The sequence below is a fragment of the Sturnus vulgaris genome, chromosome 2, assembly GCF_052056855.1.
Source record: "Sturnus vulgaris isolate bStuVul1 chromosome 2, bStuVul1.hap1, whole genome shotgun sequence".
Taxonomy (NCBI): Eukaryota; Metazoa; Chordata; class Aves; order Passeriformes; family Sturnidae; genus Sturnus; species Sturnus vulgaris.
Genome location: NC_142244.1, coordinates 30,770,907 through 30,797,510, shown reverse-complemented (window position 1 = coordinate 30,797,510; position 26,604 = coordinate 30,770,907). Strand labels below are relative to the sequence as shown.

The 26,604-nt window shown below is 41.5% G+C and overlaps 1 protein-coding gene across 1 annotated transcript in view; it reads left to right on the top strand.

The window, feature by feature from the left end:
• The window catches only part of TBX15 (T-box transcription factor 15), a 90,640-nt gene that overhangs the window by 50,345 nt on the left and 13,691 nt on the right, over positions 1-26,604 (top strand). Inside the window, exons 2-7 of the mRNA XM_014884127.2 lie at positions 4,075-4,288; positions 11,806-11,907; positions 13,673-13,844; positions 14,180-14,347; positions 17,706-17,770; positions 24,556-24,653. Of these exons, the coding sequence (XP_014739613.1) occupies positions 4,075-4,288; positions 11,806-11,907; positions 13,673-13,844; positions 14,180-14,347; positions 17,706-17,770; positions 24,556-24,653 (819 nt within the window). The remainder of the gene's footprint in view (positions 1-4,074; positions 4,289-11,805; positions 11,908-13,672; positions 13,845-14,179; positions 14,348-17,705; positions 17,771-24,555; positions 24,654-26,604) is intronic.

The following is a 26,604-nucleotide window of genomic DNA, read 5'->3' as shown; positions in this document are numbered from 1 at the left end:
AACTCATGCCTAAAGTGGTACAATTTATAGATTCATCAGGGTTGAAAGAGACCTTCAAAATCATCTACAACAGTCAAACTATCACCACCATATTCACCCCTGAACCATATCCCTACGTGCCACATCCAGACACAGCACAGCCTAACATAGTGCAAGAGAGTCAGCATTCCTGGGACAGTATTCTGAGTAGGTCTCCTAACTGAAAGGAAGCCATGGGGGATCTGCATTTCCCTCTGACTGGACGTTATGTTCAGAATGTGGGCTTTTGTATAAGGCACCTCTTAAAGGAGAGACAAATACTCTTATCTTATTAGTTTGGAGCTAGAAGAAACTACATGTAGCTTGTCTTGCTCAGAAATCCTTCTGTTTGTCCTTCAGTCATACACAATATGTAGTACCAGACCCAGTCTGCATCTCTGGGTGCTCACAGTTTTATATATTATGTTGGTGCTTCAGGAGCTATTGCCTGCTTTCCCCCCACTCACACCAGTCTAAAGTAAAAGTAATTTCTTTGAGTTTAGCAAAGTTGCACCCCACTGAAGCTGGTGTGTGAAGAAATCAAGTACCCAGTTTGAAGGCCAGAAGAATATTCAGATCTTCTTTCTGATTGTTTCATTGTGAGCAAGTATGTGCACAGAGTGGCTTGAGCTGTGCTAGCTGCCAGCTGGCACAATTAATTACTAACACGGAGACTGGTTCATCCTGCATCCCTCTAAAGATTGCTCACTTACAGATGTTCACACCTGTCTCTTGATTAATTCAAAATCCTAGCACATGGAGAGAATGCCAGTTAAAGTCACAGAGAATTATAAACCTGGCTGTCACAGGGGTTGAATTTTGTGTCAGATGCACTTAACCTCCCCTGAATTCCCTGGGTCTGGACTAAGTGTCTCCAACTGGATGACAACATTCAGATGAGCCTAGTTCAGGAAAGGCTGAAGAAAACACAAAACATGTCTCAGTGCCTATCGAATCTGAGCTAAGAGCAACAACACTAGTGACTCTCCATTTCCAAAATTAGAAGAAGGAGAGGTAGTTACTGTTCTGTGCACTAACTTGGGGGTAATAATAGTTCATAACTCAGGGCATAAACTAGTATCCTTGGGGAAAAAGGAGTTCTATTCTCCTTTGTGTGGTACCACATGTTTCGGTAGATACTGGCTTATCAGTAATTAGTGGACTCCTTTTGCAATTTTTGATTTGTGCCAATTTTTCCATTTGTGGAAAATTATATCCAAAGTTATGGCTCTCCTTTGACTTCCATAATTAAAGAAAGAACCCTCCAGAAGTCTGTAAAATCAGTGGGATGCTCAGTTTGAACCAGTGAAAGGGGTCTTAAGCCTCTGATACCTAATTTTTTGCAGCATGCTATTCCAGTTAATTCCCAGCGATTCCCAAAGCTCCAGCCACATGCCCAGTTTGAAAAGCTGTTCAGGAAATGCTGGAATGAAGTGGGAACAGCACCTAGCCAAGAGCCATCTGTTGGCCGTTTACCATACTGCCTCAGAGGACAGTTTCTGAGTGCCTGAACCAAGCACAGATGATGCGGTCTAGACTCATCCCTTTGGATTCAGTTTAGTACCTCATTTCAGAAGGAGGGCTCTGCTTTTTCCTATATCCAGTCCCTTCAGACTCCAGTGTAGTTTATCTTTAAGTTGGACATTGGGAAGAATTTCTACACAGAAAAGGTGATTAGACATTGGAATAGGCTGCCCAGGGAGGTGATGGAGTCACTGTCCCAGTTTAAGGAAAGGCTGGATGTGGCACTCAGTGCCATGGTCTGTTTGACATGGTGGTGTTCAGTCATAGATAGGACTTGATGATCTCAGAGGTCTCTTCCAGCACAATTGATTCTGTGATTCTGTGATCTCAGAGAAGATGTAAGACTTCTGGTTAATGGTTTAGGACATGAGCAGGTATGCAAACAGATCTTACTGTGATTTGTGAAGTATCCTCTCTCTTTTTGTTGAAGGACAAATTGATTAGCCATTGCTAGGGAGACTTAAGCATAGTGATCCCTACTCATGCTTACTTCTCCAACACTTTGACTAATTTGAACTAGAGGAAGAAGATAAGATTTGCTCCTGTGTCACTGGGGTAGTGAAGTAGGGAGCAAATGTCTCAGCCCGTCTGCACTCTCAGATTGATTATCTGTCCTTTGGCCACAGAACCCCAGAAGATTATCCCATATTATCTTGAATCACCTTGTGTGTAGGATATTAGTTTAGGATGTAGGACTGGTCTCCATGAAACAATCCTCTCTGCATAAGTTTGTGCTACTCCTTTAGAGAGATGGACCTATTATTGCTTCAGCCTAACTTGGAAGTCCATGGATGACAAAGAACTCTCTTTTCAAAATGTATTGGGAGCAATAAGTGAACTAAACCTTTTTCATGTCCTGCAGAATTTCTATATTGTACTGGCAGATTGTCTAAATAACTCACAAAGCTTACTGAAAACACCCCTCAAACAAAATGTCTGGTGCCCAGTGATATCATCTAGGGCTCTCAGAAAAGAGAAATGCTTCCTAATGACACTTGGGGCTGGGAGATTCTCATAAACTATCAGTCAAACACTATATGTCCATACCACAGCAAAATGGATTTTCCAGAAATGTTTCTATGTGGCAGGAGGTGAGGATGGTGGTTCTGTGGGTGGTATCTTCATTGCCTCCTCTTAACTGTAGCCCTCTGCACTGATCCAAGAGACACTGTCTCTCTCAGAAACACTGTAAACCTCAGACTCAGCCTCCACGACCTCAGGGTTGTTAAATATCTTCTGGCATTTTCCTGGTATGGAAGAAATTTTACATGCCATGATGCAATGACATTTTTAGCCCAGATTGTTACTTTTTGTCTCCTTAGGTTTCCTTTGCAGAGACAACGACACCTCTTTCTTTTTTCAAGTGCAGAGTAAATAGCTGTTTTGTTCATTCACTGGAATGCTTTTACTGGTGTGATCAATGAGAACACTAAAATATTGTTTCTGTGTGTTCTTTGAAATCCACAGAGCTCTTCCTGAGCCATTTGATGGAGTGTCTCATGTATTTTTATTATTTTCCTAATCATCTATATAATACTAGTGTAAATTTATTTAAAATAAGGTTCAAAACATAAGCACATTGCTTTGCAGAATGTATTGTGAATTTTTTGGTGCAATGTGGGTGTGAAACACTGCTATTTGCAAAATTTCATCTTAGCCCTCTGTATGAAAATGCAGCATATCTACCTAATAAATACATTAAATATTTTTGCAAAGAAATTACCACCTGACTCAACATATCAGCCCGGAATTTTAAACTATTTGCACCTCACTTTTCCGTTTGTTTATTTATTTTTTGAGCAAACCTCTTTCTTCTCCCCCATACAGGTGGTTGTATCATGTGATCTTTTCTGCGGTTTGCTTCAGTTGTTTCCTTGGTCGTGTATTCCATATGTTTCCAATCACCTTTTTTTTTTTCCTTTAGTAGCCTAGAGCATTTTCCTCACCAAAAGCTTAATGGTTATCTTTCCAGGAAATATCATCGTTCAAAAAAAGTTTTATGGAAGCAAATAAAACGCATTTCCAGAATAGCGCTGCCAAATAGCAAAATTGAAAAAAATGTTCTTTTTTGGTTGATGATGAAGATATTAAAGGGAATAAAAAATGGTGTTGTTTAAAAATAGCCAACTCTTTAACAGTACTGCAGGAGAATATTCAAATAAATGGAATGCAGTTTTCCAGTAAGCCCATCTTATTTTAGCTTGAAACAACGGGTTGAATTAACTTTTTTTCATTTCTGTTTTTCATCTATATTTTGTACTCCCGCCATTGCTTGCTACTATTTATACTTTATGTTGAGGGTCTTTTTTTCAGCTGTTTCTAAAATTTTACAAAAGAAGCCAGATATCATGTTGGAAACTCAAAGCCCCAAATCAGGCTATAAATCACAAAACCCCATACATATATATGCCATATAAAAGGCCACTGTACTATTCTTTAGCACTTCCCGTGTTGACTTTCCCCCTCTTCCCTCCTCTTATCCCTCACAGTAGGAAGAACTGAGGAGTCTTACCTGGCTTCTTTACTTTGCAGACTCAGAACAGAGCACTGGGTCAGACACAGAGGTGCTGGCAGAAAGGACATCCTGCTCATTTGGCTCCCATTCTGACCTTACATCTGGTGGGTCAGGCCCTCAACCTCCTCCACCTTCATCCATGGAAGAGATCCAGGTAGAGCTGCAGTGTGCAGACCTCTGGAAAAGATTTCATGACATTGGGACAGAGATGATCATCACAAAAGCAGGCAGGTAAGACATCTCTGGCTTTCTGTCTAGTTAAAAAGGAAATCATAACCAAACAAACCAACTTTTATTTCATTGTTTTTTAAAAAAAGAAACTTTTTTTTCCTTCTTGATAATCCAAAGAAATAAATATGCAGGAAAAATTAAATGGCTGAATTTCTCAGCTGTATCTCCTATTAGCTTTCTTAAGACAAGTAAAATTGTTTCATATGACTGTTTGAATAAGTGGCTCCAAAGGAAAACTGGCAGCTGCAGGAAACTATTGAGGATAGTTGTTCCTTTGAACAAATAAATCAGGAAATAATCATTGTACTGCTGGCTGAACTGAACTTAAGATGAGATATGAATTTGGGGGTGAGCCATTTGAGTTTCCTTTCAAGTTTCCATAGCTCTTCATGAGCTTATTGATTTAATCTCAAATATAGTGAAATTCAAACTCACCTTTGCACCAAATAAATGTCTTCCTGCAGCTCTAAATAGATGCAGTGTTAATGACTTCCTATATGAAAAAATGTGCCAGACTAATGTTTTCCTTTGCTGTTGCAGTGATACCACGACAGCTGAGGTTAGAAAGAGGCACAAACTAGCGAGACTTTTTAGAAAGGAAACCCCACCATGACAGGTTAGACAAGGGGAGGATCTTCACTGCTGACTACTATTTAAAAATGCCTAGGAGTCTGTTTGAAGACACAACCTAGAGGTAGTTGTACATTTCTAGATGTCCCAAACCAGGACTTTTAGGCACGTTTGCATTAGCAGGCCATTTCTTACGTCCACCTAATGGGGTTTTGATTCCGATTGACGCTGAGAAGGACGGCGTCAGCACCACGGACAGAGGCCGCCAAGGCGTGCAAGCACCAGGAGTGACCCGGGAGCTGTCCCGACTGTGCCGCAGAGATGCAGCAGGGAAATTCTAGCCAAGTTTTGGGGCAAACTCACGGTGCTCTACTGTTTACAGCGTTGTTTCATATCTGTGCTCAAAATTTGCCAGAACAACTCGACTCGTTGTTTTACGTTCCTGTGAAGTGAGCACTGTTGCTCTCTAGCCCCAGAAAGTCCAGATAATTCAAAGAAAGTTACACTGGAAAAATAACCCAGATGATCCGTGAAAAAGATTATCAGGACCAGATTAGCTCCCAGTTTTATATTTCAGTGGCAAAGGAAGCATTTTTCGTCCGTATAGAGTGGGCTGCTGGTTTTGACCTTCTGCCTCAAATGGAAGAGGCAAGGTAACAGGAATTGTATCACTTGCTATTGTGCAACACCTCTTCTCTGCAGATGTTAAAGCAGTCATAGAGAAAATCATTATTATCCTCTTTTCATGGGTGGTGACATTGAGACCTAAACAGATTAAGTGATCTGTTCAGCATCATTAAATATGGCACTTGGAAGAACCAACTTCTTTCTGGCTTCATTGTCCTGGTGCCTGGACCATGCTGTTTCAGGAACTTAATACATTATTACCTGTTAGATTGACTATAATTAATTCTCTGGTGATACATGGAGCAGATAGACCTAAAAGAAGCCTAAATATATCTTTGCCCAGAAGTTCAAACTGAAATGGCCAGAACGTAATGGTATGAAGGGGATCTTGGCAGCTCACACATTTCTGAATGAAGTAGCTGACCTTTCTGACATCTTGCAAGCTCCAGTGTGGATAATTTTTCACTTACAGAAGACCATATATCACAACAGAGTCATGACTTCCCGTGCAAATCAAATATTCATTCTGATCCAAAATAATATTCTTTTTCCTTGAAAGGAAATGCTTGTAATTATTTGAATCCTGATGGCCAACTGTCACATTACTGCCCACAGAAAATCTATGTAACTACTAAATAGATGTGGTTTTTTCTGCTTATGTTCTTCTCCAGAAGTGATGTTAACAATATTGGAGGGCTGCTGGTTCTTTCTTTTTCTGTTGACTACATTTGTTGGTTAATCATTGCAAAGCATGATGAAGAGCTGGGAAGTTTCTTTAGGTGATACACCTGTTCATTGAGGATGGTCCTCACAGGTGTGATAAAATTTGCAAATTAAATGGTTAAACAGTGCAACAGGTTAAACAGTTTTCTCTCAGAGAAGATGTGTCAGTGACGGGTGAGAGCTGGGTCCAGCAGTCATGTTTCTCCATATGGGATGCATGACACATGATGCATCCTAGAGATTAGGTTTCATTATTTCTGGCATAAATAGCAGAACTGGTGTTATTCCCCGAAGATTTTCTACTACTTATTCAAATTGTTAGAGATACACCGAGTAATTTACATCTGCTTCTTTCCCCACAGAAGATTTTGCTCTTGTTGCTTTCTCATTGGAAAACCTGAGTCCCATAAGGACTTCTTGTTTTGAAAGCCATTATAATTACAGACTCAGTTGCCTATAACGACAGCTGCTCCTTAATTTTCTATGACTTGCAAAGCACTGCCCGGTTCCTGGCTGTCCCTACCAATGTCCCCCCAGTGTCTCTCTGCTCATGCTGTATAATGGTAGTTTCTAACCTATGTTCTCATTTCAAACATATTTCTGGGGCTATATCCTGCCTATGTCAGGCACACTGCATTTTTTGACTTTCAGACTCCTGCTCTCACTCACTTCTAATTCTGCTTTGTTGTTTTTCTTTTCTTGATGCTGTATTTATAGATGTCTTTTTTTTTGTCTGTTTCTATAAATTTACTCCTGTCCTCTTATAACTTTTCCTTTTTCCTTTCCATCAAAACATTGTTATTTAGATTTTAATCAGATGCTTATAAAAAGACACCTTTGTTCCTTGTGTAAAATATGCAAATGGCTGTCAGCTGCAGTCATTCAAATCTGCAATTTACCTTTATCTCCTTTTTGTTTGAAAGGCAAACTTGGACTCTGGACAAAATAAAATAAGTTTATCTTAAGCCCCAGGTCATACTGACTTGAACAACTAGTCCTAAATAGAATTTTTAACTCTTTTTCTCTACTCTCCTTTACTAACGGTGATCATACTGGCAGCATCAGTGTAGGAATTTGAAACCTACCCCACATCCCTACAATCCCTATCTAATGTCCATGGTCACCTGAGCTGCAGGGGTAGCTTTTGTTAACTTATGCATAGAAATGCTGCTCAAAGTGGGAAAAAAAGATGTGCACTTATTCCTGGGGGAATACACTATAGGGAGTGCTCGTAGTCTTCCTCTGGAAGGGAACAGCTGCCTACTGTTTATGGAGGTTTTATGAGTGCTACCATGCATACCAGCACATCCAAGAGGTTTTGTTCTGGGAACATAGGTTCTATCTGTAACAGAGCCGGGATCTCATCTCAACAATGGGGGAAATTATCTCATCTGTCATATCACAGTTAGCATATCTGTGCTGCAGGATGGCTCAAACCAAAATGCTGATGGCCAGGAACGGTAGTAAGACTGGAAAAACCATCAGTGAGTGAAACAGTTGACCTTATCCTCTCCTGACTTCTCTGTGTTTCCTGATAGGTTAACTGGTACTTTGGCTGCAGTCTCTTTGCCTCCCTGAAATCATGAGTCTGAGCTGTCTGTAGCATGAACTCGGGGCTGTTTACATCACCAGGTGTTATTTTTTCTTTACAGTGGAAAAAAGGTCCCAAAGTGCTCCTCAGTTAGAGATAGCAGCAGAGATTTTGTAACCAAGCTCTGTTGATGCTGAAGGGGCCCATAGAGAGGACTTCTCAGAGCAAGGGCTGTCAGGCCACAGCTACCAAACTGATTTTTAGAGTTGCTTGCTTCAGCTTCCAGAAGAATTTCCCCTTTGGGAGCAACTGAGAAGATCTGTTGGTCTCTCTCTCCTTCATAAACAATAAATCCATTTGCTACCAAGCTTTGCTCTCAGCTTTTTCTCTCAAAACACACATCCCTATGTGATCTCATGCTGCAGAGGGAAACAGAAGGGCATTCCTCCATTGCTTTTCCTTGCCTTGCCTTGCCTTCACTCCTCACACATTTGTTTCTCTAAAGAAATACACATTTGGCATCAGTCTTAAATGCAAGGAAATATGAGATATGAAGTAACAAGGATAACATCAGGTTGCTCTGTAAACTCACACTTTGTGAACACTGTGCATACATAATCTGCAGACCTAAATCAGATTATTTTGCAGAGTTTTTCAATTTTATTATTTTCATGCCTGGGAAATGACTATTCTGTCTATTTATTTTGCTACAGTTAAAGAGCAAATCCCTTCATTTTAGGGTTTGCATATGATAGATGTCATCCTTATAGAAATCTACTCTTATCTAAGTTCCTAACTTAAGAGTAAGAAACTGAAGCTTTATTCTATTGGGAAAAAAATCCAGTTTGGGGATATACCGGTGATCCTCCTCCTATTACAAGTTTTCACGAAGTAAAATTAAACTATTTTTTAAAAGAAAATCTTAAATACCACCATGAAAAGATATAGTGTTAGCTGCTACAACCCAACCAAATTTTTTTTGTTGAAAGTTCCCAAACATGGTGCTTAATATGAGTACACTCCTGTGCTGGCAAATACTTTTTAACTAAGTCCTAGAGATACTTATCTATCATTAGTTTTCTTCACATTTGATGTTCATAAGCTTCAATCTCATTATTGAGGAAAACAGAAGTTGAGTTGACTGTGGCACATGGTTGTTACTAAAATGCTTTTTGAAACACTTCTAAGTGGCCCTAAAGCAGTTCTAATAACTTATTTTATATCACATAATATTTCCCCCAAAAAGATACTGTGTGAAGTTCAGAATCTAAATTTAGGAAGAGTGTTTTCCTGCTGAGTGGTAAAGCTCACATATGAATAACTTGATCATTCCAAACTGCTGCTGATATGAAACCTCCTCCTAAAATATATCAGATGTCATCACATGTTCCCTATGAAAACAGCCAGCCTTCGTGTCTGTAGCTGTTGACTATGAAGCTGATACCTTTCTAGATGAAAGATTCTTGACACTTTATTAATGCAGCCATATCCAAATGACTTGAAAACCTTTTAAACCTTTCAGCCTCTTGTTTTCTATAAGGATGGTGCCTCTGGGCAACCAAGAGCCAGACAAGAGGAAATGCAGAGAACAGGGACTTTACCAGGATTATACACAAGCACATCCCTAAGTCTCCACTGTTAGCCTCTGCCTTTTCCATTTCCCTCTTTCCACACAGCAGTGGTGCTGTAGACCTGCTGTGATGGTTCCAGGCCACATCCTTATGGCAAAGAAACCTAAATTACTTTTATACCCATAGAAAAAGAAAAAGAGTAATAATTTACAAAACTTTAAAGGTACACTTAAACTTTGAGAAAGTAGTGGGATCAGCCAAGCTCTCTCCCGTCATTTTAGAGATTAGCCTCTAAGCCTGCTGAATGGTCTGTGGTAATCTTTTACAAGGTATTTCATAAGGAAACAACCCCACAGTCTATACTGCAACTTTACACAGGGCTGTAGATTTGGAGAGAGCTTCTTGGGACACACAGCGCGTTCAATTTTCCAAACACAGTGTGCAAAGTTAGACTCGAAGAGACTCCGATTTAATCCTGGGTTTCTCATCAACTCTCTGAAACATGACCTACCTCTTTAGCTGCTTCCAAGTCACCTCTCTCTAATTAAAGAGAGCTGGACTGTAAAATGCCACATCCTGTACCCATTTGGCTTGGCAGATTTAATGAGCCATTGTGGCAGAAATAAGGTAATGCCCTCAAGCCACTGAAGACTAACCCATTATTCCTTCCCCACCTCCCCCTCCAGTCATTCTACTAGCAAACTCTCACCATCAGTTGCACAAATTGCTCTCTCCTTGAAGGGTTTCTGCAGACGACTTATCTGACAGTTTTACATCTCTCATAACTCGGGTTAGTTGTGCTGTGGCAGCTGTGGGGCAGTGCTCTCCCCACCCCCCACAATAAATGCCCTTTTCCAAAGCAGATGCAGTTAACTAATAGGTCAGATCTTCTCTTCTCAGTGTGGCCTGAAATGAAAGAGCTGTGGGTAGGGCAAAGGCTGAGCATCAACCTCTTCCTCCTTCCCACTCTCTTCTGCAAGTGGCTATATGTGGCTTGGCTGGGAAAGAATGAAGTAGGTTCTCATGATCACATCCCTGTCATGCAAAGTTGGCAAGACATGTTTGTAGATGTTTACACAAACTTTCCTGTTTTCTTCCTCCTCCAGGCTATGTTCACTACCAATAGTTGGAGAAACAAAAACGTTGAAAAGAGAACTAAATCTTCTTCAATAACATTTCACTGCTTCTCACTAAATAAAAGGGAGTGTCATGATGGTTTGTAGGGATGGCTCCTAGAAACATTTCTTGTACACTTTCTTACTATTTTGGCATTGTGATTTAAAATTGCCCTTTAATATCTTCCCTACATCCACATACTTCCATCCTGCAAGGATATGTCTACTTATCAGAGAAGCAGAATATGATTTTGTATAAGGATCCAGTAATTTTGGGGTTTCTCCTACCAAAGCTTTGTATTTTCCAGGCAGAAGTCATTCAGTCATTCTATAGGACTTCAGCTTAAGTTTCTCTCAGATAAAGGCTGAGTAGCCCCTCATGTAGAGCTCAGGTCTGAGTTATCAGTCAGTGAAACAATGCAGGATTTCTTTTAGTCCTCTGCTCTGATTTCAGTGTTGCTCGATTCCTTCTGCACCTCATTCTGTTTAGCTCCTCAGATTTTATGAAGGTGTAAAAATACCACATTAGTTGCAAATATAACATGGCATAAGTAATGCCCTCAGCATGCTCTTTGAGGGAGATGTAGAATAGAAATTGGTCTACTGGCCACCATAAAATTTTTAAGAAGGAGAAATTATACAATAGCAACACTAACATGCTTTAAGGTTAAAATTGTTCTGATCTGTTCTCTTCTGAAATAATTCCTACAAACACTTCCACAACAGTGACTGTGTTTAGCACAGCTTAACTTGTGCTCAGACAATAAGAAAAAGGCTGGGACTTGTTTCTTTTTGGTGTAGAGTTCCATACCTTGTCTATCAGGAGAAAATGCTTAAGATAGATCTGGATCATATGGCATAGAAAGGACAATAACTATTAAAAAAATTGCATGAAACACTACCAGGACTTCAAGGAAACCATTATAATAACTAGTGTTTCTGTTGAATGTGAAATACATTCTAATAAGCGGATTAATTTGAGGGATGTTTTATCTTAAATAACTATAAACATGAGAGTGAGAGGATATTTCAGGATTATATACTTGCTTTAAATGTTACCTCAGTACTGTCAAACTCTATACTGAAATGTGATATTCTCAAAAAAAAAAAAAAGGAGCTGGGAACAGAGTACTTGACTCTGAGTATTTTATCCTTTTTTACAAGTTATTATCCTGTTACCCTTTTTTCTAAGTGGGAAAACATTGAAGATTCAAGCCACTGCCAGCACAGTCTTTTCTACCCACATCAAGCCCAGAGGAATCATGCCAAGGACTGGGCTGTGTAAAGTAGCATGCTTCTGGTGCCAGAGAAAAGTACAAGGATCCTCTTAAGTTTCCTTATTCAACATTTCCTTCCTTTTTTCTACTTTTATTTTCCTAGGAGAATGTTTCCAGCCATGAGGGTGAAAATTACAGGCTTGGATCCCCACCAGCAGTATTATATTGCCATGGACATTGTCCCTGTGGATAACAAGAGATACAGGTAAGCTTTTCAGGGGCACAGGTGGGGATTTGTAAGATCTTACTGTCAATGACAGCCTAGGAAAGACACCTGCCATTAAACACCATTGCAAAGGTGTGCTGGAGGAGGCCCTGTTGATTTACACCAACATAAATGATTTGACCAGAATCTTTAGACACAAACCCACAGTTTTAATACACTCTCTTGCACTTTTGGAATGAAATCTTTCACTTTTCAAGGAGCAGTTTTTAAGTGAGGAGATCTCTGCCATGCATTTTCTGATTGACACGATTAGTAATGGCTGTCTAAAGGAACTGATAACTGGAGTTACCAACGGGGGGGTCTGCAGCCTCTAAAACGACTTTCTCAAGAAAGGAATGGGCAAGCAAGAGCTGAACTAACCCAGGCCCCTCAGGTCTGGCCTGAATGGGATTGGTTGATTTCTATTTCAAAAGTGCTCACTGTCCAGCATAGCAGCCTCAGTGAATATTGGTCCCTGACCTACAGTATGGAGTCACTGAGAAACTTTCCACTGCTGAGCTAAAGACAGGAAGAAGAGATTTCTCTGATATTAATGGGCTTCTGATCTTAAAAAATATCCTAGAAAACTCATGATACTCTGCATCCCAGAAAACTCTCCAGATTGACGTGAGGTATGTATTCTTATTAAAAGATCCCTGAGGGCAAGTCTGTTCTCCAAATAGTCTTGACTGAACCACATTTCAAGGATTCAGAATTGAACCTCTGCTTCAAAGGCTAAAAACCACATTTTTGGTCCCAAATTGTACAGTTTGTTCTCAGGAAAATGCTTTTCCTGGGAAGCAGCAACATACTCAGCTGGATGTGTTTCCTTTTTCTAAGAGTGTGGTTCTAACAATATTGACATTGAAAATAAATTTATTTTCTTACCCTTTGTTTCTGTCCTGGTTAGCTTGTGCAGCCACATAGAGCAAACTAACAGGAAAGGACTCTTTTTTTCTTTTTTTTTTTTTTTTCTTCCCCCACCCCCCCAGTTTCTTGTGAAAATACAGGAAATTAGTCACTGTTTGTAGGTAAAGACTGAAACACTGAAACATCATAGCAGAGCTGAGTAGAGACCCAGCCAGGGGCAGCACAGGGCAGAACTCAGAGGTGTCAGTGGAACTGTTTGTGAAATGCTTCAGAGGGAAGGAGCTGCAGGGCAGGAGAAGTGTCTAGGCAAAGATGTGATAGAGACATTTATGGTGTATATAGGATGGCTAGATCAGGAACATAAAAAAATCACAAAAGACCAGGAACACAAAAATAATTTTTTCCTCTAATCCCAACGTATGTATTTCTGCAAACCAGAAATTCCGTTTTATCAATTCTTTTACTGGTATCCATTGGATATTGCCCTTTCTGGGTGAAGCCACATGTGTTGTCCAAAGCCTGGAATGAGATATAATGCAGATTTCCAGAAATTGCAGGGTATTTATTAATATTTTCAGAGAGGACTTAATTTATCCGTATTTTCTAGCCTCTTATTCTGGCTCAGAGAGGGTTAAGGAGCTGAGAAGGCACATGTGGCAGAGTTTTACAGGGAAAATAACTGCAAGGTGGTTTTAATAAGGAATCAAGTCTGAACAAGTGGCTCAGGGGTAATCTGGCTTTCATTTAGAAGGTAGGAGGTTGCAATAAAGCACATTCTGCCCTAACTGCAAATGAGAGCTTGGGGTGCATGAGGGTGGCAGGGGAGGGGGAGCCTTGGACATGTTCCTGCAGTGAGTGAGTAACCTCCCTTAGCCACCTACTCTTCCTCTTTTAGGTATGTGTATCACAGCTCCAAGTGGATGGTGGCTGGCAATGCCGACTCCCCAGTGCCCCCAAGGGTTTACATCCACCCTGACTCCTTGGCTTCTGGAGACACCTGGATGAGGCAGGTGGTCAGTTTTGACAAGCTCAAGCTGACCAACAATGAGCTTGATGATCAAGGCCATGTAAGTTAGAAGTTAATCCTGGTGCCTGCTGTCCCAGCCTTGCTCCTCTCAGACTTGAAAGCATGTTGCTGCTGCTTTGATGCTCCTGTGTCTGTGTCTGCTTTCAGATTTATGGAGCTTTTTTTGCTATTTCAGTGCTTTTCTTCAAAATGTTGCCTGACCCTACATAGCACCTTTCTCTTTGCTCACAGCACAAACTTTGTCTCCTACATGATAGTAAGAAAAGGATAATTTTCTCCATATTATTACTTCATTTCCGCTTTCTTGTACATCTGGATGTTGTGTAAAATATTTTTTTGGGGAAAAAAGTCCTTTTCCTTTTGTTTTCTCTTCAGATAATCTTACATTCAATGCATAAGTATCAGCCTCGTGTTCATGTCATCCGCAAGGATTTCAGCAGTGATCTTTCTCCTACAAAACCAGTTCCTTCAGGAGATGGGGTGAAAACCTTCAACTTCCCTGAGACTGTTTTCACCACAGTGACAGCCTACCAAAATCAACAGGTAAATCCTTCATGCTCCTTTTATGTCGTCCATTCATAAAAATATCAATGTACTCTTTATGACTAAGACACTAACTTCTCTGAGAAACATAGAAAAGTTACACTTTACAGGCTAGAAAAGAAAATGCTTTCTCTAGGGTATAGTTGCAGACACGAAGTATCTAAACAGGAAACTACCTTGAAGATAAGATGGTTATAGCTTTTACTGTAAAATAAGTAACTAAGATAAACTGTAAAGAGATGTGCTGTGTTCAAATTTCCTTGCTACCTTATGCTACAAAACTAGAGTATCCTATCCTCACTATAATTTTAAGGTAGTACAGCTACTCCAGATGAATTATCTCAGAGACAAAGCAGTTGGGTTTTTTTATAGCAGTGAAGGAAAAAGTTTTGAAGAAGCCAATCTCACCAGTTTGTTGACAAAAGAAGCATTTGAATGCATGTATTGCATATAAACTGGAATTCTCATGTATAAATGCCCTGAGGGATAGGGGTCAAGTAAGGAACCAAGTTATGCACCTGAAATGTAGGAAAGTAAACTTCCAGTTCTTCAAGGAGATGGTCACTAGGAGCTCCTGGGAGCCTGCCCTTAGGAACAAGGTATGGAACAGAGCCAGCAGCTGGCAGATCTTTAAGATAGTCCTCCATACAGGCCAACAGCCAGCAACTCCCAGGAGCCAGAATTCAGACAAGGAAGTCAAGAGACCAGCATGGCTGAATAGGGACCTCCTGGGTAAACCAAAGGGAAAGAAATAAATGCAGAGGCAGTGGAAATAAAGACAGGAACCCTGTGTAGGGATTGGGTGAGGAAGGCCATGGCAAAACTAGAACTAGACCTGGTAAGGGATGAAAAGAATAACAAGAAGGGCTTCTACAGGTAAGATAACTGGGAAAGGAACATTAACGAAGTTGTATCTCCCCCTGATAAACCATGCTGGAAAATTGGTAACAACTGATGAGAAGGCTGAGGCACTTAACAACTCTTTTGCCTTAGTCTTCAAATGAATGAGTCATCTCCTCTCCTGCATTTTGAGAGGCTGGACAGCGGGACAGGGACTGGGTAAGCAAAATGCTTCTTACTGTAAGTAAGGATCAGAAGAGAAGGCTTTGGAGTGACCTAATTGCAGCCTTCCAATACCAGAAGGAGCCTACAAGAAAGATGGATAGACTTTTTACAAGGGCACATAGCAACAGGAGAAGGAGGAATGGCTTAAAAGTAGAGGAAAGTAGGTTTAGACTAGATATTATGAAGGAATTCTTTACTGTGAGGGTGGTGAGGCACTGGCACAGCTTGCCCAGAGAAACTGTGGATGCCCCATCCCAGGAAGTGTTCAAGGTCAGGTTGGATGGGCTTTGAGCAACCTGATCTAGTGGAGGTTATCCCTGCTCATGGCAAGTGAGTTTGAAGAAGATGATCTTTTTGGTCCCTTCCAACCCAAACCATTCTGTGATTTTATGATAATTTGTGTCTAGTTCGGGTCTTGCATAGTTCCCAGTGACTTTAGATACCATAATGAAAAGATGTTGCTGCAGCAGGATTGCAATATTTAACCAATTTTTAACGATTATGAATTCTAACAGTTTACTGAAATGTTACAGTTTTTTATTTTGCAAGGCGTAAGAGAGCACACTTGCAGACAGTGCTCCCATGACTGCTTCTTTTCCTTCCTATGACTCCCAACTTTTTTTCTCACTCTGGTCCCCTTAAACTGACTTAAATAAGGATCCAAAATGGATAAAAAATATTGCAGCATACTGGTAGGTTTGCTATCATTGCTGTCACTGCAGTTTGCCATCATTGCAGAAAATTTCCTGTCTCCTTTGCCCAAATGCAGATACTCCACAAATCTTAACTGAGGATCAGACAAGGAAAGAGGATAGGGAAAGGAGAAGAAATGAAAGGAAATAAGCCTGTAATTCTTCCTTAATTACCATACTTATAAGACATAATTGCACAGGAAGGGAGGTGCTAAGGAAGGGATCCCTGTCAGGGACTGGCACCATAAGCTGCCTCACAGTAAAGAAACACTGACATTTGTCTCTCTGAATTCCAAATGTTTGGGGATTTTGTTCAAAATAACTTGGGGGGCACAATGACATTTTTATAATACCAGTAAGGAGATTCTGGTGAGTGGGAGAAACCTTTTCATTAAAACCAAATTTAAATCCCCTGAATCTGCCTGCATGCCCTCCAGTGGCTGCAGAGCTTTGCCTTACTGGGGGAAGCATCTCTGGAAACAATTGTAAAATGTTAGCAAATCCACCACAGGGATTCCCTCTGCTGTAATTCCATCCTCCACAGAACATATCTGTCTCTGTACACACAAGTCCCAGGACAGCTGCAAAGTCAGGCTAGCGGAAATTAAGTTCACAAATTAAGCTTCTGCAAAAATAGGAGCTGCATTCCAGATCTGAGGTTAATACTCAGAGTAAGGGCTTGGTTCTGACAGAAGCAAAACACCTGCAAATCCCCTTCAGATCAGACTGCATTAAACTAGTCCCTTTTGAGCAGTTTCAGCAAAACTACCTCAAATTTGGTAGGATCTGGAGATCTTACTCTCCTTTCATTCCAAACATAGAATCTCTAGGACAAGCTGGGGTTTGGCAGAGGGAAGCTCTTGTGCCGCACCAGGTTGTGAAATAGTCAACAGGGAGTATAATACCACAGGCTGCAAGATCAAAATCCCTGTGTTATATTCCATATTTAACAACATGGAATTCATGCTTTAAAAAAAAGCAGGAAGGAAGATTTCCCCAAAGCACTCCATCTGACTGCTACGTCCTTTATTTAGAGGAGGACAAAAAAAATTTCCAGACTAGAAAACTCTTGAGGGCCACTCAGATGCTGACCAGAACAACAGCAACTTCTATGTGTGACTGGGTGGCCACCTGATATCTTTGGGGACTGTAGCCTGTGCTTTGCTTGGCCATTTCTCTTCAGCATTGTTTGAAGGTCCATGGGTTGCATCCAGCTGCTGGATATCTGGAGTGTTGAGGCTGAGAAAACTCAGCAGCCAAACTCGAGCAGAGTGCCAGCTTCCCAAACCACATGGCCATTGATAAATTACAGCTCCTGGGGTTTTGCACCTGGTGTGCTTCTACTTCATGAACAACTTCTCAGCCCCCGCACTGTGCCAGGTTTCCTAATGCTACATGGTTTCTGTTCCTGGTGCCATTTTTTGATAAGCAGATAATCTGTAAACAGATAATGGAAGGGCAAATTTAACAGAGGTCTGGGAAAATGAAAGATCATTGTACAGATGTCTTGGGCAAGAATGGTAATTAATCATCCATAATTTGCATTTGTTGAAAGAAAAAAATGTGAAGATACCAACTAATTCTCTTTTTCTTACTTTTAGATCACCAGATTAAAAATTGACAGAAACCCCTTTGCTAAAGGTTTCAGAGATTCTGGGAGAAACAGGTAACAGAAGATTTTTTTCTATTTCCTCACCAGTCTCTTCCTTCCTTTCCCTGATGAGTGCACAAGGCATATGACTAAGGTTGAGAAAGGCTTTTTTTTTTTTTTTCCTGAATTAAAACAAAGATAGAAAAATGAGGGATTGAAGACTGTAAAACAGGCTGCAACCTATTTGTCTAACAGTGCAAAATAATTATTCTTTATTACATGTAGGGTTGGCGGAAGGGTATTTTTAAATTTTAATTTTCATGGGAGATGCCAAAACTTGGAGTGCAAATACTCGCTTTGCGTTAGAAGAAAAAAGAAGATTCTCAAAGGTGTGCAGGATAAAAGTGCAAAAATGTTCACATTGCAAATAATTTCAATTTTTCTCCAGCAATGTCCAATTGTTTCACTTTGTGTTGCTTAAATTTGTCATGATTTTTATGGAAAAATTAAGTAGAACATCTTAAATATTATTTAGAAGGAATTATATTTTAACAGCACAGTAGTTGAAATGGAGCTTTAATCAATCTCCCCATTGTATTAGTAAAAGACATTACAGAGTTATCAAAAAAGAGTAAGAAAATCTAAAAAAAGTTTCAAATTGTCTGTCATCCATGAATCCTGCAGTAGAATGTACAGCAGATCTAAATATTTCAGATCTAAGTTATGTAGACATCCTTTAAATCAGTGTAACAAAGGCTTTAAACCTTAATTATACAATTAGACATATATGACTACATTACAAGAAGCCTAGGGTTGTAAAGCAAAGCTCTGAATGTGCAGACCAGAGTGAAAGTTGTGTGCATAGCCCTCATTTGCTGTCCCCATGGGCACTGTAATTCAGTTTTACTTGCATGCTTCTGTTGTGTGTGTTTACCAGGACTGCTGCCTCCTTCGTAAGGAGGTTTGCTAAGGTCAGTGCTCGTGAATGGGCAACTGCCCTGTGTTTTCCACTGCTCACTTTAGTGCTACACTCTCCACGATCACAAAGAAGACATTTAACTGACCTAGAGACTTCCTAGCTCAGCTCCCCTGCTCTCATCTTGCTGAAGTTATGCGTAAAGATGTTGCCACTCTCATTTGATCCCCGCTGTGATCATCAGTTCTCCTTGAGGCATAAGTGACTTTTATTCTGCTCTCCTCTCCTGTGTGGGGAAAGTAATGTGTGTCCTGGATATGAGATCTTCCCCGTGTGCACAGATACAGCTGCACTGGGGGCTGGGTTGGGTAGAGGGACTGATGCAGTTCCAGGTACATGGTGGGCTATATTAATGTGGAAGGCATTAATAAGGTCCCAGCTCAATGAATTTGGACAGTTTCCTGAAAAGGTTGGGAATTACTGATCTTTGTAGCTCATTGATTTAAGAAAGGGCAGGAAATTGCTGCACGGCTGCAGCTGTGGGGAGGGCTCAGTAAGGCTCTCTGCTGATGTAAAGAGGAATTAAAATCTTTAAGGTATTACACATCAAAGGGAGCAGCCTGAGGCTTTAGGAAGAAAAAAACAGGCAAGGGTATTTGCAAGCATATATAGCAGTCAGGCGCCTGCCTCACAAGCAGGGGTCTGGCTGCAGTTGCACTGCTGCTGTCAGCTAGGGGAGGACACGAATGCTCAGCTGCCTCCTTCCCAGAGGACACATACACAGATACTCCCAAAGGAGGGAGAAAAGCATTAAAGTCCAAGCTGTGTGTGAAAGGACTCTCCTTATGGGACTCTTCTTAACTGTGCTGGATGGCTTTTCTCTCCTTTGTGAATTTATAATCTCATTAGGATCACTGGTCAAAAAACAACTGTAATACTCTGCAACTTCCCACGTCCTTCCCACAGCTTCAGTCTACTGCAGTGCATCAGACTGTGGCTGGAGAAGGTGCCACTGCAAATGTAGGTTTTCTTTGCAAAGGAAATAGGGTTATTTGAAGAAGGGCTATTTGGGAATCAGCAAGTGTATGTTCAAGGGGTTTCATTATGAGGTCTTAAAAAAAAAAAGGTGTGGCAGCAGCAAGAGAAACAGAATTCTGAGGCAGCTCCAGGACATCCTACTCCAGTGACATTGGATACTGACTCAAAGACATGGTTAGATTTTGCCAGCAAATAGAGGAAAGAATTCCCAGGGGAAAAGCAGAGCATGGTGGAACAAAAGGAACTCTTAAGCCACTTCTTTCCTAGGACATTTTCTTTCTGCTTTATGTTAAGACTCTTCCATTAAATGGAGATGGATATTTTCCCTCCACTTATTCATTGTTATTGTTTCACTGTTGTCTACTGCTGCAGAAATTGATGACTGTTGTTTTTAAAACTAGCTTCCATTTTAGGTCTTTCACTTCCATCAGCTTGCAGCCTTCTCGTTTATTTCCTTATGACTGTCGTCTCCATCAGTGCAAGAGGCTGCTAAACCCTGCTGCTCTGGAGACACTCATCATGATGTGACTGACTGTATCCATACGGGGGAGTAATCTTTCCCCAGATCCTTTCTTGGATCTCTTTCTGTTATCTTCATGAATGTCTCTCTTCAGACCCTACTGCCTCAGTCTTGGAGCCAGGAGAAGGAGAACTGAGGTGTTTCAGAGCAAAGGATGGAAAAGCTCAGCAGTTTGCTGATGTTTTGCAGTCTTTGAGCATTCAAACCTTGTTAAGTAATGGTATTCAGGAATCTAACCATCAGCCTTGTTGAATTGCAGAGGTAGCCTGTGTTTGAAGGCCAAGCCTTCTTTCCCTCTACCTGGTTTTTGGGCCTGCTTCATTTTTTACAAAAGCGTATAAAGTATCTATAGAAATGCAACAAGAGAAGTTCCTGATGTTGAAAGAGAAGTTTGCTGGTGGTGAAAAGATACCCACATAATGTATGAATAAGGCAGGGTATTACTTGGTTTCTTTCCTGAACCTCAAGAGATTGAGAAACCAGTTTTTGACATATGGAGCTCAGATAGCCAAATGTTTGGGTAGCGAGGGTGCAGGTTTAATGCCACAGAGACTATTTTTAGAGACTGGGTAAAGTTCATCTGACAGTGGGATGCTTGCAGCTCCTTATCCAGGAGGAAGCCAGAAAGGAAAACAGTCCAGAAACTCAACAGGGTGATGGAAAAAAACCCCTCTAGGCTGGGGGAAAAAACTTTCCTTTCAGATGTGGGTAGCTGAGGTGAATATAAGTTGTTTGTGCTGGAAATGCTCTTTGATCTTTGTCTAGGATAAGAGACCCAGGAGGGCACAAACTTAGGCTGATAGTTTGGCTTCCTCAGCAAACAATGAAATGATGTCCTGAACCCTACATGCAGTGGGAATGGCAAGATCAGCCATATGGGATGAATTATGGAGGTGCACAGATAGTTTGTTTCATTTTTCAGACAATGGAACTGTTTCATTTATTGCTTATTATTAAAAGTTTATAGCACTAAAAATAAAAGAATGAATGAAAAAGAGAGAGCAAACTTTGGATACCTTTTAAAGGACTGACCTTATTTAAAAAATGCTGGCAGTGAGACCTCTTCTGATACTTTTTTTTTTTTTTTAAACTTCCTTCATAAAGATGGTGTGAGAGGGAAGGGTTTATGGCCTGATAGACAGAGCTGCACTGAAAAATTAACTTCAAACTTTGGAGGAGAAAGTAGATACCACATGGATAATGTGCAGCACACTTGGTATCAGCAATCCTCAGCAAAGGCCCTCCAAATTTCCTGACATTTCAGAAATGCTGAAAACAATTATTTTTTGTCAACATTCATTATTGTCCCAAAATGTCTCTTCATTGGCCAGGTGGGGATTCTTTTCTTTGTTATGGGGTGGAACATACACACACACACACAATAGCAGTCTAGTATTTCTGCTGACTAGGAGAGCACATCAACATCATAAAATGTTATGTGGGAGACAGTTATTAGAGTTGGCAGGGATTAAATTTCTTGATTCCCACCTCATTACCTCAACATTTTCTTTAAAAAGTAGGAATACATTGCAGACAGAAGAAAGGTTGGGGATAGGGTTGTAAAATCAGTACACAAAGGTTGTGTGTCTTCTCGCCAAGAGCTGTTTTTAGTATGACTACATGTTTTTTTCTCTGCAAGACTCCATACATAGTGTGGTAAGTGCTTAGCAGGTTAGCACACAAAGCTTCTGTCTCATGGATCTTGTCTGATGCTCCTGGAAGGATGTGAAAATTCAGTAAGGATGTGTTCTGCTTAGAGCATTCTTTTCTGCATGGAGAAAAAGAACCCCCAAAAAAACAGAAATCAAAGATTAAAAAAAAAATGAAACCCACAAACTAATTGGGAAAAAGTTGGTCTAGTATATAGAGGCTTAAATTTGTGCATAGGAGAAGTGGACATAAGTTTGAGCTCTGTCACCCACATGCTCAGAGAGGATGTTTTACACATATGTTCAACATATGCAAACTTGTGGGGAGTAAAGGACTCGTGCTTGGGGCAGGAAGAGGCAGCTGTGGAGTTGGACATTCATTCTTCAGGTACCTGTGACCAGGCTGCCCTCAGCATTGCAGGGCAGGGCCAGACTCTTGCTGCCACCAGTCACAAGTGTGGAAAGGGAAGGGTGGCAGGTGCTGTGTTCACAGCAAGGGGGCTGTTGTAGAACTGCTCCCCTGGAGCAGGAGGAGGCAGGTCCCTGTCGGTGTTGGCGTCTTTCCATTCCCTGACATACAGGGCAGGAATAGAGCAGCTTTACAAGCTGCTCTGGTACTCAGTGCTGCCGTTTACCCTCTATCAGCTCACAGAGTTAAGTCCAACCCTTGAAAGCAGTATATGACTCCAGATTTACTGTTTTATTTCTTCTTTTTATTATGTCCTGGCTATTCTCTTTTTTTTTCCCCTTTTCTTTTAGAAGTAGAAATTACATGGTGTCTGTGAGAGTTGTATTGATACAGGGGAAAGAGTTAGATGGACAATTAGAAACTGAATCGTGAGTCAATTGCTGGGCTGATAATGATGTAGGCTCCAGGGAGAGGCAGGGGTAACAGTTTTCATCTGCTTTTGGTGTCTCCATGAGCCAGCTCCCATTAGGGACTGGATTTTACTGAAAGGGAGTTGTGAGACCAGAGCTAGAAGCCCAGTGCTGGTACAGGGTAGGGTTGTGTACCTGGGGATTTAATGACTGAGCCAGACTGTGTGTCCACTGCTTTCAGTAAGTTGGCCTCCCTGCTTCCCCACACGATCCTGTGGCAGACATAGAGCAGCTGGAGTAGCACAGCTGGAACTTTCAGTCTGCATTTCTGATCTATTACGTGGTTCTAATCATCAAGGCAGGTCCTTTCAACAACAGGTCTGGTTGCACTGCAACTTGCTCGGGGCATTTTATGGCCCCTGGATATACAGTACCAGAAAGTCTTCCCTCAGTGTTTGCGCTGGGGATCATTTCATGAGGCTGCAAAAAAGGTACTGCTCTCTTCCTGGCTGTCTGTGTCAAGAAGCAGATGGAGTCCGAACATGCGTGGCTTTCCCACACAGGGAGCAGAGGAAATCCTGGGGGTGGTACCAGTAGTCAAAGGGCAGCTTTTGCACACAGACCCCAGCTTAGCTGATGGGTTCAAATTCTGCACTGCCTTGTTGCCTCTGAGCTCCCTGAGCTGGCAAAGGCCACTGTATTAACCAAATAGTTTTGTTGTAATGTGCTCAGCGCTAGTGTGAGACTGCTATGCAGAGATGTCTTCTGTTTCTACTTCTAACAGCTTAGCAGCTAATAAACACCATGCAACAACCTCTCTTCTAAACCTCCCCTTAAAATACAGAGTTTGGTTTGCCAACTCCAATGTATTTAAAGCATCCAAGCTTCCGGGGAGACTTTGGAAAGTTAACTGAGTGAGTGGGGCATGTGCAGAAAGACATTTTCACAGGCAAAAGGCAGCTCCAGTGTCAGCACAACATCTGATGAGTAGCCCTGGGGATGTTGTGCCTTTTGCATTGAAAGGGGATATGTTCTCGCATTTGATGAAGAATCTCTACTGGTATTCAGTCAGTGCAAGGGCTGTAATCTACTGTGGGAAAACAGGCTGGGGAAGGTGAGGAATGAGGAACAGAGAGGTATGCAGCTTCCACTGAGGGTAATTTTTCCTGAGAAGACACTCCAGTGTGTTTGATAATACACCTATGTTGTCACTGAGTCTGTGGCACTAAGAGACTTCCAGCAGAGCTAGGAGTTTGTGGTGACAAGCATAAATCTGAGACCCTAGCCCTTCAAGAAGAAAAATTCACACTCCATTTTTGCCTTTTTCTCTTTGATATGTTTTTGTGGTTAGGGACCCAAAGAAGATATACTACTGATCTTTTAGAAAGAACATCTTAGGCATTTCCAGTTGAAGTCCAAAACCAAGACAATTCCCTTTTTGATGGCTTCTCTTCACACTTTGGAACATTGTCCAGAACAACAAAGTGGCAGGGAAAGGCAATTTACAAAGTCTCTCTGCTTCTGTAGTCTGAAACCCAGGCCTCCTTTGTTTGCATGACGGTTTATATCCAAAAATCGTGGAGCGCCACTCAATGATAAATTGAGTATGCCTTGAGGAGCTGACAGTCGTGTGTCCTCTGGAAAGCAGACAGAAGGCTTGACATTCTTGCTAGAAAGGAAAACGGCACTGAGAGACTGTTGGGAGCTTTTGAAATTCTGGGGTTGGGGAAATTTTATTTTACTCTTGTGGTTAGCACCTGTGTGGGAGGACTCACTTGAGGAATTCACAGATGCCAAAGTGACCTTTCAGTGGCCACTGGCAGCCTGCCAAGCAATGTCAGGGCCTTCTTTCTTCAGTGCCTGTAGCCCCAGCTGATTGACATTCTTATTTACTCCTTGCTTTCTTACCTTTGCACAGAACGGGGCTGGAGGCCATCATGGAGACCTACGCCTTCTGGAGGCCCCCTGTGCGCACTCTCACCTTTGAAGATTTCACCACCATGCAGAAGCAGCAAGGTAAGTAAACAAGGGGATTGCAAGGACCTGTAGAGAGAGCAGGAGAAGAGGGCATAAAAGCAGCAATGTACTTTGTTGCATGTCCAGTGACTGGAATGGGGACGTCACAGACATTGTTGAGCTCTTGGCTGAAGTGAGAGGACACAAAGCAGAGAGGGGGATGGAAACAGTGGACAGGCAATGCCTTATGAAGTGCAATGGAATGACTTGGGTTCCCTGGTCTCCTTAGAGCTAGAGTACTAAGAGCTAGAAGGAGAAGCAGGAAGGATTGTAGGGTTGGGCAAACCAAACCGAGTATACAGCATGAGTTAAATCGAAGAGAGCACAGAAAGACTGAGGAAATGCTCAACCACGTCAGATATGTTTTTCTCCATTTACAGTTTGCATTTGCTATTTGTATGCAAACACAAGAAGGGGTGGGGGTTTGCCCTCTGGAAATTTTAGGAGACCAAGAAGGTGTCTCCCTTTGGAGTCATGCTACCTTGATTTTAAAACACAGTAGCCTTGCTGAAGACATTATCAGCTAGTAAGAATCTGGGAGGAATTATTGGATAGGCCAAGTGTTCATGCTGTGTCTTTTCATAGCTTCTGCCCTTTACATATCTCATTTGTTAAGTAGGGCTTTCATCTCTAGTTTCAGGCCATGTTGCTATTTTGCTTTTTGCAGGGGTAGGTCTTTCCCATTCATTTTAGTGCAGCTATTTCTAGTTAAAAACAGTGATCACTGAGAAAGAGGTATTAAGGCAGCAGCCTGAGACTTATTTTTTATTCCAACGTACGTGCAAGAAAAGAAACAATTCAAAATGGTGTTCAAATGTGACACCAGCAAAGTTAAATGATCAAAACCAAATGCTTGTCCTATTTAGCAGATTCTCCAGCCTCTCACATTCAAGCTTGACATCACTCCCCAAACTTCCCTTCAGATCATGAATTCATCTGGGGATGGTGGGTTCTCCTCCAGATGCAGGGAAGCAGTGATGGCTGTCAGGGCTGCCCATCACCAAGGCAGAATCAGCAAGGTGTCCAGCAGAAGAATTTCTTCTTGCTTGCTGACTGTCCCCCATGCCAGTTCCACACTCAACAGCCCAGGGCCCAGGTCACCTGCTAAATGATTTTTCTGGTGGAACAGCACAGGAGTACGACAGAGCACACTCGAGTCAGCTCTGTTAGACTCCCCATGCATGGTCTTCACCTGACCACCCAACCCTTCTTGAATGGCACAGCATGGCGCAGGAGAGATTTTGCACAAGCTCAAGGGCTTGTGTCAAGGAGCACTTGTGGTGGGTCAGAGATGGGTTAAAGCAGGGATTTAGAAATATTTTCATCACCCACCTAAATAGAAACATAACAGCCTCTCCTCCTGGTCAGAGTCACTGGAGCAACTTCTCTCCAATGTCTCATCCCCTATTTGGGCTCGCCTGCCTCCCTCCCCTCAGTTATCAGATAACAGCCTAGTGGCAAGTCCAACTATTGCTTACGTGGTAAAGTAATATTAGGAAAGGAAAATATTGAATGTATTTTTAGCTTGTTATAATATAGTTTGGCAGCTGAAAAACCAGGAAGCAAGCCAGTACCCTGTAACCAGCAGGCCCTGTGCAGACCACCACCACTGCACCAGAGACAATAAAGCCTAGGGCAGCCCTTAACTGAAGTTGTGTTCACAGGTTGATCTCAAAACCTAACAACTCATTACAAAAGGGTTTTTGAGCTCTGCATTTAGCCATGTGCAATAACAGACCAGAAATATTCCAACCCTCATAGTGCTCATCTCTCCAGTAATTCTTGTAACGAGCTGACCCCTGGTCTCAAAAATAGGTGCAAAGGTACAAACATGCTCTATTTTAATTTCTGGCTGCTGGGACAGCCCCTAAAGGCAAGGACAAATATGCTGGCATGGAGTCCTTGGAATTGCTGGCAGAAAGACCAAAAATTGCTGAGGTGGCTTTAAGCC